An 18,440-nucleotide genomic window follows, 5' to 3' on the forward strand; every position below is an offset into this window, starting at 1 on the left:
ATAAGATTCATGCATGCAGAGACCTCTGTGCCAGTGTAGCTTAGTTGTATCATGATGGTGCATGAGGCTACAGTACAAGCATAATGCTGCTTCTGGCACCCCTGAATATCCTGTAGCTGAAAGACCATCAGATGTTAGTATGTTCATAATTGAAGCCAAGTCTTTTGAAATGCAAAGGAGGTTCCAGAATGGCCAGCAGAAATTCATTCAGATAGAAAAAGAAAGGTCTATTAGGATATGCGCCCCCCCCCCCCCCGGTCACCTGTTCCTGCAGTGGAACCACCTATACCAGGGGTCTGCAACCTGTGGCTCCGGAGCCGCATGCAGCTCTTTCAGCCTTATACTGTGGCTCCACAAGGCCTGGAGGTCGGAGCGTTGTGTGGGCGTGTCCCTCCAGCCCTCCAGAGAAGCACTGGAAGGAAAGGTGAGTGGAGGGCCTAACCAGAGGCAGCTCTGTGCACGAGGGCACTGCTTTTCGCGTCCCCTCCACTCACCTCTCCTTCCAGCATTGCTCTGGAGGGCTGGAGGGACACGTCCACGCTACCCTCCGACCCCTGGAGGTTGGAGGGTAGCATGGGAATGTCCCTCCAGAGCAGCTGCCATCCTCCCTCTGACATCCCCAAAGCCGCCATCCCCCCTCTGCCCCACGGAGCAGGCAGCTGCCTGCTCCATCGGGCAGAGGGGGTTTCCCTACCCTGTACTGCTGCCTCTTCAGTGCAAGAGGCAGCAGCACTGAGCAGGCCGTGGCCGCCATCCCCCCCTGCCCCACAGAGCAGGTGACTGCCTGCTCTGTCGGGCAAAGGGGGTTTCCCTGCCCAGTGCCTCCGCTTCCCATGTCTAGAAGGAAAAGTGAGTGGAGGGGCTGAACCAGAGCAGAGCCGCCTCTCCAGCTCGGTAGATCTTTGGGGCCATGGAAAACGGGTCCAAATGGCTCTTTGGGTGGTAAAAGTTCCCAACCCCTGACCTATACAGTTCAGGCTCCCTTCCAGTCTCTCCACTGGGTTTGCTTTTACAACTGATGACAGGTATATACCTTACATTATATTGTTTTGAGTCTTACTCCTTCAAATATCCCATCCAAAAGGAACCGAAACAGTTTTTATTAAAATCAATTTTATTAACTGCATGAAATATGTATGTGTGAATATAAAGAAACGCCTTTGGGATATAAGGTATATGAAGAAACACCGTTAGGATATTTACACCTCTGGGTAAATATCTAGTCACAATCCCATGCGCTAGCAAAAACGCACACAGAAATAGGCAGCATGTAACAAAGACTACAAAATAAAACAATGTGCTGAGGCTAAATATGACTTCCACAGACATGTGCTAAGATTGCAGAGAGATTGCAGAGAAGCTGAATGAATTCTTTGCATCTGTCTTCACCCAAGAGGAGGTGAGGAACATTCCTGCACCTGAACCAAGCTTCTTAGGAGGTGAATCCGAGGAACTAGCGAAGATAGTGGTAGACAAGGAAGAAGTTCTGGCAGCCATTGATAAACTAAATGTTACCAAATCCCCTCGCCCAGATTGCATTCACCCAAGAGTTCTTAAAGAGCTCAAGCATGAAATTGCTGATCTTCTCACTTTAATATGCAACTTATCCCTGAAATCAGGCTCCATCCCTGAAGACTGGAAGATGGCCAATGTCACACCAATCTTTAAGAAAGGATCTAGGGGGGACCCGGGAAATTACAGGCCAGTCAGTTTGACATCTGTTCCTGGTAAATTAGTAGAATCTATCATTAAAGATAAAATTATAAACATGTAGAAAAGCAAGACCTGCTGAGAAAGAGTCAGCATGGCTTTTGCAGAGGCAAATCCTGTCTTACAAACTTACTAGAGTTCTTTGAGGGTGTAAACAGGCATGTGGACAGGGGTGAACCGGTGGACATTGTCTACTTGATTTCCAAAAGGCTTTTGACAAAGTTCCTCACCAGAGACTGTTGAGAAAACTCAGCAATGAAGGAATAAGAGGGGAAGTCCCTCCCATGGATTAAAACTGGTTGAGAAACAGGAAACAAAGAGTGGGTGTAAATGGGAAGTTCTCACAATGGAGAGATGTAGGGAGTGGTGTCCCCCAAGGATCCGTTTTGGGACCAGTGCTCTTTAACCTATTCATAAATGACCTGGAAGTAGGGGTGGGTAGCGTGGTGGCCAAGTTTGCAGATGATACCAAATTATGTAGGGTGGTGAGAGCCACAAAGGATTGTGAAGAGCTCCAAGCGGACCTTGATAAATTAGGTGAGTGGGCTCAGAAATGGCAAATGCAGTTCAATGTAGCAAAATGTAAAGTGATGCACATAGGGGCAAAAAATCCAAACTTCACATACACGCTACAGGGGTCAGTGCTATCGGTCACAGACCAGGAAAGGGATTTAGGCGTCTTAGTTGATAGTTCCATGGGAATGTCAACTCAATGCATGGCAGCTGTGAAAAAGGCAAACTCTATGCTGGGGATCATTAGAAAAGGAATTGATAATAAAACTGCAAAGATTGTCATGCCCTTATATAAAGCAGTGGTGCGACCTGCACTTGGAGTACTGTGTCCAGTTCTGGTCGCATGATCTCAAAAAAGGATAGTGAGGAGATAGAAAAAGTGCAGAGAAGGGCAACAAGGATGATTGAGGGACTGGAGCACCTTCCCGATGAGGAGAGAGGCTGCAGCAGCGTTTGGGACTCTTTAGTTTGGAGAGGAGGCGGCTGAGGGGGGATATGATTGAAGTCTACAAAATTATGCATGGGGTAGAAAATGTTGACAGAGAGAAATTTTTCTCTCTTTCTCCCAATACTAGAACCAGGGGGCATTCATTGAAAATGCTGGGGGGAAGAATTAGGACTAATAAAAGGAAACACTTCTTCACGCAACGTGTGATTGGTGTTTGGAATATGCTGCCACAGGAGGTGGTGATGGCCACTAACCTGGATAGCTTTAAAAGGGGCTTGGACAGATTTATGGAGGAGAAGTCGATTTATGGCTACCAATCTTGATCCTCTTTGATCTGAGATTGCAAATGCCTTAACAGACCAGGTGCTCGGGAGCAACAGCAGCAGAAGGCCATTGCGTTCACATCCTACATGTGAGCTCCCAAAGGCACCTGGTGGGCCACTGTGAGTAGCAGAGAGCTGGACTAGATGGACTTTGGTCTGATCCAGCTGGCTTGTTCTTATGTTCTTATGTTCTTATTGCTATAGCCAAGGCTTATTTTTATTACAATTACCAAAACATAACATTGTTTGCTTGTACAACAAAAATCCTCAACTCACTTGTGAGACTGAAATAGCAGTGCTGCCGTGCTGCTACATTAAAGCAACACTCTCCAATGTTGCCAGTACTACATACATTCTTTGACTGGCTTACAAAAACAGAAAAGGCATTGCTGCTGTGTAACTATCTCAAAGTAACAATATAAATGCCATATTGGTATTCAATTTGGCTTACTGTGATTGAAAATAACATAACAATGCTCTTGGCTCCTAAACGTGGCTACAAAAGAAGCTACCTAGTATCTTAAAGGCACAGTATACCATAAGTCCCCATACAACAGAGAATTTAATTCCAGATACAATCCACTCTACAATACTTGTCAGAGTATGAAGATCTTGTTGAGATATATGCACAAACAGAGGCCCAGTTATCATCCCTGTTTTGACAAAAGATCTTCCTCAGTGAGCCATTCTGAGAGATGAGGGAAAGCATAATACATCTAGTAATCTCCATTGAATTACATAATATCCTCTTAGGGTACCCCTGGGGTATATTAGCAAACTTACCAACCGGGCATACACGCTTAAGCACACTGATGACAATTCCTCCTTTCTTGCTTCTCTATAGCGCAGCCTCTTGGAATGCAAGATACATGCTGAGTGCTAAAATGGCGTTCAACAAAGGCTGCTCTGCTTATTCAGTTTGAAGGACAGAGAATGTTTACAGATGGTACCAGTTACACTGTAGGAATCACACAATCTCGCATGGCTTAAAGGAAACATGCGTAATCAAACTGATAATCTTTGGGGCCATCGTGTCAAATAAGTGAATAAATTTTCCTTCCTGCCTTAACAAAATCTTGACTGTATCATTATAATCAAACCATCCCTGTTGAAGTACCTGAAGGTACTTCATGTCATCATGAGTGTGACTTGCTACCGAGTAATGGGTGACCAGAGAAGCATCTACTATTCCATGTTTTAAGTGCAATCTGCGTTCACAGATTCTTCTTTTGACTGAGCGTTTGCTCATTCTAAATTACATGGGCAAAGAATTAAGTAAATTGCCTTTTTTGTGTTGCCATTACTGAACTCTCTAATGTTATACTCAAACCCCAAAATAGGATGCCTGAATACTTTTGTTGCCATGCTCAAACTCAAATCCCACATCTGTAATTACCTCTTCTATTTAATTCAACCAATAAAGCAGTGAGCTACCCTGAGTGAATTAATATGTCCTTGAGAGACCTAGTTCTTCTAAAACCCGTAAAGGGCAGACTTTCACAATTTGGTATGTTCTGCAATATGTGCCAGTTTCTTAAAACAACCCTTTCAATATCCTGAACCAATCCAGAATAATCTAGTAACCAAGTTATTATATTACCACTTTGACACTGTTTCTCTTTAAACAGTGCTGCTCTAGATATGTGATGTACCCTTGTTCTAACTGTACAGAGAGGAGCCAGCAAGAGGGTAATCATTGGCTATCAAGCCAGAAACAACATATATCTAGCAAAGCAAAGCAGTTAAATTACATGTACTTTGAAGCTTCATGAAACTGATAGTGTTCAACCAAACTAGGTCATCTGTAGCAATTTAGAAAGAAATTGGCCCCTTTCTCACTAGCATTCCCTCCTGAACCTTTGAGTGAAGCTCATCTGTATAGGAACCAGAACATGACCTCTGACATCTGCCATTTATTTATTTACTATATTTATGCCTCACGTTTCTCCCCAGCGGGAATCCACAGTAGCATATATCATTCTCCTCCCCTCTTCTTTATCCTCACAACCATCTTGTGAGGTAGATTAAGCAGAGAGTGTTTGAGTGGACCAAGATCACCCAATAGGCTTTCATGGCAGAGTGGGGTTGAATTTGGATCTTTCAGTTCATAGTCTGACACTCCAACCATTACACCACACTGTCTTACTAACCATTTGATACAGGAAAGGCCTGTGTTGCAGCTGCTCCAACCACTGCTGAGCCTATGTGGAAAGAAGCCCATTATCACATCTGCAGATTTAAATCAATCTCACACCCATTTAACTGCCAAATCTCCCAAACAAGGAAAGCTGGAGATTATGGTAAACCAAGGGTATCTCCACAAATAAGTCTCACCAAATATTGTAGTTCCCAGAATGCCTTGGGAGAAACCATGTTCACTAAACCAGTTTCAAAGGAATTCCGAATGCTTCCAGCAGATGTAGTGTAACGGTTTATGCACAGCACAATTGCTAATTTTCTAATTCACTGAGCACTGAAATTACTAATCCAGAGCAAGACCCAGGGTGACCAAGTTGTTGTTCTTTATTTACTCACAAATTCGTTACGGGCAAAATGTAATTAACTGAATTTGATTTTCCCCTCTGTAACAGAACTCCAATGTTAGTTTCCGGGGAAGAGGGGGTGGGGATTGCTGCAGGCCTACTGGTTCTGTCAGAATTAGAAATTCTGTAGAGCATCTAATCCCCAAACAAAACAAAATGTGTGTGTTGAAGGGTTGCCTTTGCTTTGGAATTCTTATAGCCTCTTATAAAACATGGAAGCTTAACTTCTACTTATATTAAATCCCCCTGATTAGGGGAGATGAGGCTTCCCAGTGGACGAGAATGATAACTAGGAACAAGACAAATCTGGCGTTAGATGATAGCATTTGTAAACTGCATGGTGAGATTATACTTTCCAATCTCAAGGAGCCCAGAGGACTGCTTTGATCTAATTTCAGAATAGATTCAAAATGGCTCCCTGTCTTGGTTGGAAGAGGCCAGAGAAGCCAGCTGTTTTAAGATAGAGAAACATGTTTTTAATCGCCATCTCACAAATATGTGTACACATTATTGATTTTAATTTCCTACGTAAACATATTTTCTTTCATCATTTATTTGGCCAAATCCATTTTTTTTCAGCACTCTGCTGTTATTCACTTGATTGTTTTGTTATAATGGTTAATGTTTCTACTTATTGTAATCTTTCTTTCTTTCCCTCCCTATCATATGTCAATCTTTTTCACACACATTTTCTGCATCTTTCGTGTTGTTTTACTCTCTTTAGGGAGCCCCAGGAGAAGCTGGAATGTCTATCATTGGTCCCCGTGGTCCTCCGGTAAGATGCCTACCTTCCCCCCTCCCCAAATAGAGCAGCATGTGGGTCAAATAGCAAGAAAAGACAAGACTATAGAGTTTGAAGATGCCACTAAAAGAGTCTGTAACCTTCTAGGATGCAGTATGTCAGTGAGAAAGTGCATCCATCACAGCAAATAAAATTGAAGCTGGCTTACCAGTCGTTTTCCTTCCTACATTTAAAAGGAAAAGAAATATTTTCTGGTCCCAACAGAATAGCCCACACCAGTGTGGCATATTGCACACCCTTGTTGTTGAGCAAGATAAGTCTGCTTTGCTTGGGTACTTCTTATATCTGTTTCCAGCTGTAAATTGCTTTAATGCAGTTTCTTATGGTAATATGGTTTGGCAGAAGGCAAATGAATTATTCCATGGGGGAAGAATGGGATGCTTCTATCCAAATCCAAATCCAAATCCAAGATGCTTCTATCCAATTGCACAAGTTCCTGGCTGGTCCAAGCATTCTGTGTTTTGAAGGTCATGTCTTGAGTAGTGAGTGAATTTAGCTTGGGAAATTTGTTAAAAAATAGTGTTTATGGGCCCTAATCTCACTCACTGCTAAGCCCTAACCTCACTCACTTCCAAGTTTTACAATAATGGCTTCTGGGAAAGGGGGAGGTGCCTCCAAGATGATTTTTGGCCTGTACTCTAGATCAATCACTCTTGGGCAGTGTCATTTTGGACAAATTTGTAGGTACAAATCAGTGAATGAGATAATAGTGAGTGAGAAAACCACCTCTGAACCAGTGCTCAGTGGTGGCACCCAAGAGCATTTTAGGAAGTCCTCAGTTCCATTCTGCAGGAGCTTCTTTATTGCTGTAGTTAACAAGAGGGGACTGTAAACAACCAAGTTCTCACAATACTAGAACCAGGGGGCATTCATTGAAAATGCCGGGGGGAAGAATTAGGACTAATAAAAGGAAACACTTCTTCACACAACGTGTGATTGGTGTTTGGAATATGCTGCCTCAGGAGGTGGTTATGGCCACTAACCTGGATAGCTTTAAAAAGGGCTTGGACAGATTTATGGAGGAGAAGTCGATCTATGGCTACCAATCTTGATCCTCCTTGATCTCAGATTGCAAATGCCTTAGCAGACCAGGTGCTCAGGAGCAGCAGCAGAAGGCCATTGCTTTCACCTCCTGCATGTGAGCTCCCAAAGGCACCTGGTGGGCCACTGCGAGTAGCAGAATGCTGGACTAGATGGACTCTGGTCTGATCCAGCAGGCTAGTTCTTATGTTCTTATGTTCTTAAGTCAGCATGTGTATGTGTTCATGTGTGTGGCAACTCATCTTTTTCACATTTGGCACAAAAATGTGATTACTGTTGCAGAGGCATATGCCAATTTCACTGAAGTGATGCTCCCAAGGTAGCAGAGTGGCAAAGAAAATCAGGAATCACTTCAATGTTTTGCTTGTAGTTTACTTCCTATCCTTCAATTTCCAGTATATCATGCTTGAAAGAGATTGCCAGTTTCCTAGAAACTTTTTTTTTCATTATTGGATGTGCAAACAGCAAAACTCTTGACCTGGCATGGCTGAGGAACACAGAGAACTTTTTATTTCCCAGCAACAAGGTACCCTGATGACTCAGACAGTTGCTACTTCTGGCTTCCTAATTTGTTCTTGAATGTCCCCTGGCAAGTGTGCCTAATAAAATGCAGATGGAGGCTCTTTTGAGGCCACCTGTTTTTTGTTGTAGAAGTTGATGAACACAGAGGTAGGGGAAGAAGGAACAGAATCTTGTCAAAAGGTTATATTTTGTGTGATAATTGCTGCAGCATTTTGAAGACTGTTAATAGACTTCTGTGACCTCATATTAAATGATCTGTGTTGCTCCTCCTGGAGGTAGCATCCCAAGGTTGCTGACCTCTGGATTAGCTGGAGATTTCCTGCTATTACTACTGATCTCCAGGTGACACAGATCATTTCAGCTGGAGAAAATGGCCTCTTTGGGAGGTGGCCTGTGTGGCATTATACCCCATTGAAGTACTTCCCCTTCCACAGCCCTGCCTTCCACCTCCAAAATCTCCAGATATTTCTCAGCCCTGAGCTGGCAGCCCTGCACCACCCTGTGGTGGATCACTTCATATTTTATCTGCTGTCTCATCCTAGAATAAGGTGACCAGATTTTTCGTATTAAAAAGTGGGGCGCGCGCGCATGCACCCGCAGCAGCACACTGCCTTTTGCGGCGGCACTCCCCAGTCAGGAAACAGGGAAGCACCCCAGAAGGTGCCTTCTGGGGCGCTTCCCTGTTTCCTGACTGGAAAGCGCTGCTGCAAAAGGCAGCCTTTTGCGCGGCGCTCCCCAGTCAGGAGGGAAATGCCCCAGAAGGCACTGCGGCAGCCACAGTGCCTTCTGGGGCGCTTCCCTGTTTCCTGACTGGGGAGCACCGCCGCAAAAGGCAGTGTGCTGCTCTGGGCCATTGTCTGTAATCGGGACAATGGCATAAGCCCGGCGGGACGCGGGACACTCTACGCAAAAGCGTGAGTGTCCCGCGAAAATCGGGACGGATGGTCACCGTATCCTAGAATACGGACGCAGTTCCTTTCTAAATGTTGACTGATTTTAATGTTTCCACTTATGCTGCACTTAACAACAATCTCTCTGCCTTTAATTGGCAGCATTCAAAATATAAAAGAATGATTTCTGCCCATTAGAATCATCTCAGAAATTTTATCTGGAGTTTAGGTGAGTTTGTAGGGCTTCTTAGGCAAAACAGCTAAGGAATTTTGGGGGAATCCAGAAGAAGGGGAGTTTGTTCACATATCTGTTATCCACTTGAGCTAAAATGGTTTATGTTTTATTACTTAATACTAACTGAGCGTACTTCCCCTCCCTGTGCACCCCTGAGCAAGGGAGAAAGGTCAGAACGGAATGACGGAGCCCTTTTTTTGCTGTTCGGCAAAATGTCCTGGGTCCGGTCCCTGGCTTCTAAGATCTTTGGTAACGAGGCTGGAAAAGATTTTAGTGAGGCCTTTGAGGGGCACGGCTCGTCAGAGAAAGCATTACTAGGCTAGATGGACCAATGGCTTGTCTGACTAAAAGGCAGATTTGTTCGTACCATTTCTATAAATCAAGAATAAGCCTCGTTGGGAGACTGTATAATTTCAGCTTGGCCTGGCAAATGTAAACAGAAGACAAACAGAAAAGTTGGTCACTGGCCAGGACTGTGGAGGCGCTTACTACTCCTTTGGCTCAGGCAGACATCCCACTTGATATCTGTTTCTTACAGCTTTATGATATATTGACTGAAACAAAACAGCAGACTGATTTATAGCTTTTTATTAACTACCAATATTCGTATGTTACCGCTCAGTGGCCACAGTCCAGTGCAGAATTAGGCATGCTTATGCTTGTTAAAATCAATCGACCTCTCAGTGCACCTTCTTTTGAACTGATTTTTTTTTCCGTTGCATGATTAACAGTATGATCCGATAGAAAGTTACTCCCATCTAAGCCCACTGATTTCGTTTGGTTAAGACTCTGCTTACGATTACCCTGTAAATTGCAAGCAGCCTATGTAGTGAAGGAATGTAACATGCCTTCTTCATGCAGTACAATCAATGCAGGTCTCCAGACCTGACCATTCTAGCAATCCTTGGCTATAAGAGAGAAATTGTACATATCACCCTCTTGCTAACTGGTATAGTTAAGTAGGAACTTAATAGTCTTGTGGATGTCCCCCTTTAGATGGTAACACTTCAAATGCAAATTTACAGCTTGCTCCTCCCTCCTACTGAGCCTAGAAACTGAGCCCTTAGGTTTTTACCCCAGGGTCCATTCCTGATGTAACCTTGCTAATAATCTGCCAATCTAAGGAAATGTTATCCGTATCTTGACACCACTTTTTGCAGAGTATTTTCATAGGTTGTCCTGGGATGGAACTGATCGGGGGTGGAGGCAAAATACTCCCCCCACCCTCTTTCTCCATCTCCAAATAAATTGCAGAAAGATGATTTAGTGAAATGGTGACCTGGCTGATAAAATTAAGGAGCACCTTGATAGCAAAGAGATGCAGGGAACACAGGAATAACAGCATGCTTTAGACAGATGTGAGATGACAAATAGATTCCAGACTGTCTTTTGGAGGCAAGATGATGTTAGCAGTTGCACTTTCAGAGTTTTTCAGCTGCTTAACATTACTTTGGTGTGCTGGCTGGAGGAAAGCATCGTGCTGAGCATGGCAGAAACAGATTCGCTGTGCAATTTGGCAGTTCCCACACTTCTATTCTTGAGAACTTGATACAAACAACATTTGAGGAAGCTAAATGCTTCTTGGAATCTGTAATGGATGAACTTTTGCTCTTGCCTTTTATTGTCTTCATCCCAATGAGCTAGAATAAGCAGCCTAGCAGTTTAGAAGGAGGGTATCAGAGGCCAAGTTGCACCTTTTCTGAGTTTCCTCATTTAATCTTTTCTTAGCCCTTTTTTTTTTGCCCCTGGAAATGGTCAAACTGAGATCAACGTTCTGAGATTTATTAGTGAGATCCTCTTCTTTTTTTGCTCTTTTCGAAAGCGACAGAGTAGACTGGCCATAGAATTTATAAAATTGGTCCCAGGCCAACAGCTCCAAGTGTTTCATATGTTCCTGCCAAAGCCAGTGTGACCAGACACAGTATTGCAAGGCTTAAAAAAAATCACTTCATTTATACTAGCATTTTGTGTTTTAAAAATACTTAATGCTGATGAAAGCAGTTTGAAACATTTTGTAGTTGTCGTCATTCTCTAGGTGACTTTGAAAAGGTTTTAGTGTTCATTCTCTGACCAGTGGATGTCATTTAGTAATCTAAAATAAAGAGGGCAGGACAGCAGCTTTCAGTTTTCATTCTAGGGAATTCTAGGCTTCCTTAGAAATGTTAGGGAGTTCTCCAATGAAGAGTTCAGTAGTTGCAGACAAGCAATTCACAAAAGGTAGCTTATCCTCTATTGTAGGTATCCCCTTTTTGAGTCAATGGGCACATTTGGAATTCTGACAAGACATGTTGGATGCAGCAACAAAATGGCTACCACAAAATGGCTGCCGAAGGAGGCAGAAAGAGCACAAAATGACCGCTATATATTACCTTTAGTAACACAATGTAGATCCTTGTGCTGTGGTGACATCTTCCATTTATTTATTTATGCCTCAAAGCAACAAAGCTGTACAGTCAATCAAATCTCCAGTGGTCAATCAGAAGCCTTGCTGGGCAAAATTCTACCAGGCCCTGCCCATTCCCTAAAAACACTTGGTGGGTATGAGAAAAGGTGTCCGTGGGCACCTTGACACCCACTGGGTACCCCTGCTCTACTAATTGACATTCCTGGGGTTATGTATCTGTGACAGAATGGAAGGTATGTTCTAAGTTGCATTGTCTCTTTCTGGAACAATAGGTAGAATAAGTCTCTGAATACCTACTCTAAAATATATACTGTTAATGTTTTTTGCTAATGCAAATGGATTCCATGAGAAATGGGAAAGGATTCCTTAGCAATAGAAAATTTGCAAATTTGCCTTGCAAAAGAGCCAAAGGCCCTGGTGTTTCTTTTTCCACTGGAATGGCTGCAGTTCAATGCTCCTTTTTTATTAGGGTTGCCTGCTCTGGATTGGGAAATGCTTGGAGATTTGGAGGTGGAGCCTGAGGAGGGCACAGTTTGAGGCAAGGAAGAACTAGAGTGAGCACGACAACTTGTGCTTGGTAAATTTGGGTTCAAATTTTCAGTAAAGTCAAATAAAGCCAATACTTACACATTTTATTCAACTGTTACTGAGAATTTTCAGGGTAAAGTTGAATTTGTTTTAGTTTTTCCTCTGTCGTTTCCCAAGCCCTTGGAAGCTTGGAAAGCATTGGCAGGGGAGAGATCTCCATGCTGGGCTGATGCTGTCCAGCACAGCATTGAGTTGTCTCTCCCCCAACCCCACCAGCATTTCCCAAGTCACAGAGGGCTTGGAAAGCATCAGCAGGGGAGAGAACTCCATGCCACGCTGAGCTTCCTGAGTGTGGCATGGAGTTCTTTCTCTCCCGTACCTCCAAACTGGCTCTCAAGTCCATATGGACTTGGGAAATGCTGGAGAGGTCGGGGTAGGGATTGAAAAGGCCTCAAAAGCCGAATGTTATTTGGCTTTTTTGGAACCATGCGTATTTGGCTTTTCTAAATATGCCTGGTGTTGTTGTTTTTTTTAAAAAACCAGTAAATTAAAAACCTGGAAAAAAACCAATGTGGCTTTTATCCAGGAGTCTTTTTGTGTGTGTGATTCAAGTTTACTCAAATCACCACCCCTAGGAGGATATAATGCCATAAAGATGACCTTCTAAAGAAGACTTTTTCTCCAGTGAACCTCTGTGTCCCCTGCCCCAGTTGTAATAGCAGGAGAACTTTAGTCATCACCTGGATGTAGGCAACCCTATTTGTTATAGATCTTTAAGTACTGACCTTCAGCCTTTACATATGTGGACCCACATTTAACCACCTGCTAATAGCTTGGGGCCCCCTGACCTGATTCAAGAAATTACAGTGTTCCAACTTTAAAAGCAAAGCAAAGCAAAGCAATAACTAAATGTAAGCAACTTGCCCCAAATCATCATACATATAATAAATGGCCTCATGGTATATGGCAGTGGTGGCAAACCTATGGCACGGGTGCCAGAGGTGGCACTCAGAGCACTCCCTGTGGGCACGTGCAAACAGAGTCCCACCCCCACACATATCTAGGCTGGCCTGGGCCGCTGGGCTTGATTATTAGCATTAAACCGAAGACCTAGTTTTGGGGAAGCAGTGTAGGTAACCCTGTTAAACCCCACTGATTTTCATGTGAAGAACTAAAGCACGATCCTTTACCTGGGAGTAAACTTGGTTGCTGGCAATGGGGCTTGCTTCTGAGTAAACCCTCCTAGGGTCATGATTCACCCATTGGAAGTGTTGCACTGTTGCTTCAAAGCAAAGCCACTGACTACCACCAAGCTTACTCCCGAGTAATGCATGTCTCAGAGCCAACAGTTTTTTCTAAACTAAAACCTCAGTATTCAGGTTAAATTGCCATGTTGGCACTTTGCAATAAATAAGTGGGTTTTGGGTTGCAATTTGTGCACTCGGTCTCAAAAAGGTTTGCCATCACTGGTATATGGCTACCATCTTTGAATCATATATTAAATCAACTTGCTATACACTTTCACCATTAGTCATCTACGGGCATCTATCATTTTATTTGTAGGAAATTCCAAAGACCCCTTTCTGGAACCAGTTTTCTTGTAAATAAGTCATTTGATTGAGCAGGCTTATTCATTTTCAAAGTGATTCTCTGTGTACAAAACCACACAGCAAAACCCCCCCAGCAATCTTCCAGCAGTATCAGTTAAAACAATAAACAACAACCCAATCTGGTAGGCCCCTTCCACACACACAAAATAATGTGTTTTCAAACCACTTTCACAACTATTTGCAAGTGGATTTTGCTATTCCGCACAGCTTTAAAGAGCACTGAAAGCAGTTTGAAAGTGCATTATTCTGCATGTGCGGAATGAGCCTAAGATATCTGCCTGTGATGCAAATGTCAGGGGCTTGCAATTGCCACCAGACATAAGAAGCTGTGTCCAAACTCGGAGAGTTAAAAAGGGAGGGCCATTCGAAGCAGTATTTTTCTTATGGGTTACATGAGGAGGTAGAAAATATAGACAAACGGGTCTGAAAAAACAGCATAGTACAGTGGCTATAGTGTCAAGACCAGGATTTAGAAAAATCAGGTTTCACTCTGCACTCTGCCATGGAAGCTTTCTGGGTGAATTTGTTCTTTTACTCTCTCAATCTAACCTATGCTTACAGAGTTGTCAACCTGGGATATAGTGGAGGAGGGATTCTTAAGATGTCATAAGAATGATGTGATAAACTACTTTGAATCCCCAGTGGGAAGTAAAGTGGGATACAGATTTTTAAAAGGCTACAGTTTTTGAGGTTCCGGTCCATATTGCATACCTGAGTGACCAGCATGAAATGCCTCATTTTATGACAGTGTACGCCATTATATCAAGAATTCCTATAAAACAATCCCAGGCGTTGCAAACTGCACTAAAAAGACTGGTGAGTGAGCCTGTAACACACATGTTGTAATTGATTCAGACACTTCAGACAAACTGTCTGGGATTCAGAGTGAACCCTTCCGCAGTGCTACTGAGGCTTTGCCATTTCCCATTATTCATCAGCAACAAGACTGAGTGACAGTAGCTGATGGATGGTTGCCTGGAAATTGGAAAACCCATACACCAGGGGTCGAAAACCTTTACCACCCAAAGAGCCATTTGGACCATTTTCCATGGCTCTGAAGATCTACCGAGCCGGAGAGGCAGCTCCGCACAGAGCTGCCTCCGGTTCGGCGCCTCCACTCACCTTTCCTTCCAGCGTTGCTCTGTAGGGCCTGCCCGGTGTAGGGCCTGCCTGGTGCCACTGCCTCTCGTGTTGCAGGAGGCAGCAGCGCCGGGCAGGGAAACCCCCTCTGCCTGACGGAGCAGGCAGCCGCCTGCTCCATGGGGCAGAGGGGGGATGGCGGCTGCGGGGATGGCAGAGGGAGGATGGCAGCTGCTCTGAAGGGACATGCCCATGCTATCCTCTGACTTCAATGTCCCTCCAGCCCTCCAGAGCTGCGCTGGAAGGAGAGGTGAGTGGCGGGGATGCGAAAAGCTGCGCCCTCACGTATGGAGCCACCTCCGGTTTGACCCCTCCATTCACCTTTCCTTCCAGTGCTGCTCTGGAGGGCTGGAGGGACACGCCCACGCTACCCTCTGGCCTCCAGGCCACACGGAGCCACAGTATAAGACTAAAAGAGCTGCATGTAGCTCCAGAGCCATGGGTTGCCGACCCATGCCATACAACCTCCCACCCCCAATTCAATTTTATTCTTTCCAGATTCACCTTTGTATTGATGTGTATCAGATTTGATACATATGTATCTGATACATGTGTATCAGATACATTCATATGTAATTTGGGGAGTAAAACTTCAGCTTCTCTGCTCAAGCCTTGTACCAGCATTTACCACTTGTCTAGCTTAGGCTATAATGAGTCTATCTTGGAGCTTCACTCTGATTGGCTGGTTTAAATGTCATGATTACATCCAAGGCCAGACTAAGACATTTGCCAAGTAGCAAGCAACTAAATGAATATGGAGTGCTATTAGGGTTGCCAATTCCAGCTTTGTAAATTCCTGGAGATTTGGTGACATTCCTGGGGTGTGTGAGGTTTGGGGAGGGACCTTAGCAGGAGTACAATGCCTTGCAGCCTATCCTCCCCAGATAATTTTTACCCCAAGGGAACTGATCTCTGCAGCTCAGCTGAATTTCTGGGAGATATCCAGACCTCACCTGGATGTTGGTAACCCTATCCTATTCATGTGGCCGCTATTTCAAATGAGTGGGCATCATATCACTATTAATCTCAACTGGAGTAAGATTCCATTTACTTGTATAATTGCTGGAGAAGCTTGTTACAATTTCTGCAGTTGGTCCCACATTGGTGGGAAAAGATGTACAGTTTGTCCACATGGTTTGACTTCAAGGTATGCTTGTAAGCCAAGCATACAATGCCCTCCCCTTAGGAATCTTGTCATTTGTGTGGTTTTTGAAAAAGCTGAAAAACATGCATGGATGTCTTTCCATGCAGGCAAACAATGTCAGCAACCACAGAGATGACACCAATCACACTGGAACCAGTATGTATGGGTGAGAGACCCAAGGTCTGTAATTGTGAAAAAGGGTTTTAGTGCTTTGCTCCAATGACTCCCTAAACAAAAATGTATACAAATTTGTGCTTCCTGGTGCATTTTCTGCTTGGTGGGGAAATGTGCACTTGAAATTAGTTTCCAGTGTTTTTAGTCAACTATGTTAGCTTCTAGAAATTATAGAAATGCTACTTGTATTACTTGCTTTCTTATTCTACTGTTAGAGGGTATATAAAACAAGTGGATCTATTTCCAGCTGTCAGATGATGAAGGGTAGGAAATCATGGAGGCTGATGGAGTGACTAGGTCACACGTTTTGCTGCCTCATCTGTTTCTTCTAATCTCCTTTTCCGTTTCATTCTATTCAGGGACAGCCTGGAACAAGAGGTTTTCCTGGGTTTCCAGTAAGTGCAACTGTTAACACATACTGTTGTATATGAATGATATATTTCTAGCTATAGCATCACTAAAGCTAAATACCTCTCAGTGCAGCTGTTCTAAAATTGGTCGACCTGCGATGACATAATAGAAAAAAGTGTTAATTCAGACACTTAAAAAAACCTTGTTACATTATTTTTATTTTTGCAAATGTAACAAATAATTCAACCAAACAAAAACTGTCAAATATACATAATTAACTTCCGCTTATGATGTAAGGCAAAAGTGAGGTTCTTTAATTCATTCTATGTTGTATTCTAGGTAAAAATGCATTATCCAAACTTAATATTTAGTAAGAACATGTTACTTCGTGTTGTTTTAACAGTTTACTGGTTTCCCTGTGCTTTTCTTCTAGTTAGTGGATAAGGCAATCAAGCTATCAGATAGTTTTAACCCTGTGCAGTATCCAAGGAAAATCTGAGCTGATATGAGATCCCCCATAGATTCTGTATCGCAGGTCCTTAGAATCCATTAATAAATATTTGTATAGAGATATCCTTATTAGTCTATTATAGCACAAAACACAGAGAATGTTATGACATCTGAAGAAGACCAACTTATTATTGGATAAGATTTAATGAACTAGTGTCCACTTCTGTCTTCTGAAGTTGGCCATGAAAATTTTGCTGTAACAAATCATTAAGGTACCAGAATTTTTGGCCCTTTCCGCACGAGCCAATAACAGTGCCCTAGGGACAGCAAAAACGCCATGCCTAGGGAGCTGTTTGCATTGGGGGCGCAGCTGCATCGCAGCTGCGCCGCCCTTGCTCCCCCCCCCAGCGGCTGGAAGGCGCCATTCCCCGCCCCCTTTCCCAAACACCTTACTGTGTCCTCCAGCCTCTGGTGCGTCGCACAGGCCAGGGGGCATGCCCCCCTGCCCTGCAACTTCCAAGCTGTCATGCAGGGCAGGGAGTGTGTGTCCTCTGGCCTGTGCGACACGCTGGAGGACACAGTAAGGCGTTTGGGGGACAGCACAGCCTGCACGGAGGCTGTGCCGTCTTCCCCACCGCAACCGGGACCATTTGTGCAAACAGTCCCGGGGGGGTTGGGTCGGCGTCATGTGGCCAGTGTGGCCGTGCGGAAACGGCCTTTGATTAAAGACTTGACCATCTCCTTTTCCCCCTTTTTCACTTATTGTAGTCAGTAAGCACATTTTCTTCACAGTTTTTGGGGTGTTCCATACCCACCTTAAAATGAATCATGGGTAAATTTATTTTTTTTTGCCATCAAGTCACAGCTGACATATAGAGACCTTGTGGAGACATTCGGAGGTGGTTTATTATTGCCTGCCTCTGCGTTGCAACCCTGGACTTCCGTGGGGGGTTCCCAACCACATAATCAGGGCTGGCCCTGCTCAGTTTCCAAGATCTGATGAAATTGGACTAGCTTGGCCTATCGAGGTCAGAAATTGAATATCACGTGTATTTAAAGGTTAAAACAACATGATTTAAGTTAAAATAATCAATTTCTTCTGTAAATTGAGAATCAAGCAAGGGAAGTGCACATTGCAGCCCAAAGGTTTGCACATCTAAGCCTCATTGAGATCCATAGTTTGTACCCAAAGAAAAGAAACCCTGGGTGCCATCCTGTTAAAATGTTAAGGAGCGTTTATATTTTAGGATTTAATACCCTCATAATCAGAAAAGTTATTGTGGATGGAGTTTGTGTTTCTGAACAGAAACATTTAAGGTCTTTTTTCAACTTTCCTTTTTTTCTGAATGATGCATGATTACTTTTTGATTCATAATACTCCTCAAATTTTGCAGCAATCGCATTTTAACTGATTTTCTGCTCTGAAAATGTTCACAGGAGCTGCAAACACTTAACATTGTTTGGATCCCGCATTGTTGTTGTTGTTGTTTTTTTAAAAAAAGGAGCTACTGTCTTTGGGCTTTAGCAATCAAATTGAGAAGCAGTATAATTCCTGCTTAAGCCTTTTCCAGTCATTGCTTACACTTTGTGAAAAAGTTGAACAATGAGGATC

General features: G+C 43.6%; 1 protein-coding gene across 6 annotated transcripts in view; it reads left to right on the forward strand.

Moving 5' to 3' along the window:
* COL13A1 (collagen type XIII alpha 1 chain) overlaps positions 1-18,440 on the forward strand; it is a 248,821-nt gene that overhangs the window by 112,065 nt on the left and 118,316 nt on the right. For all 6 annotated transcript variants that reach the window (XM_048505280.1, XM_048505279.1, XM_048505281.1 and 3 more), the window contains exons 6-7: positions 6,262-6,312; positions 16,387-16,422. In XM_048505280.1, coding sequence (XP_048361237.1) covers positions 6,262-6,312; positions 16,387-16,422 — 87 coding nt within the window. The remainder of the gene's footprint in view (positions 1-6,261; positions 6,313-16,386; positions 16,423-18,440) is intronic.

This window comes from Sphaerodactylus townsendi, linkage group LG08 (genome assembly GCF_021028975.2).
Source record: "Sphaerodactylus townsendi isolate TG3544 linkage group LG08, MPM_Stown_v2.3, whole genome shotgun sequence".
Taxonomy (NCBI): Eukaryota; Metazoa; Chordata; class Lepidosauria; order Squamata; family Sphaerodactylidae; genus Sphaerodactylus; species Sphaerodactylus townsendi.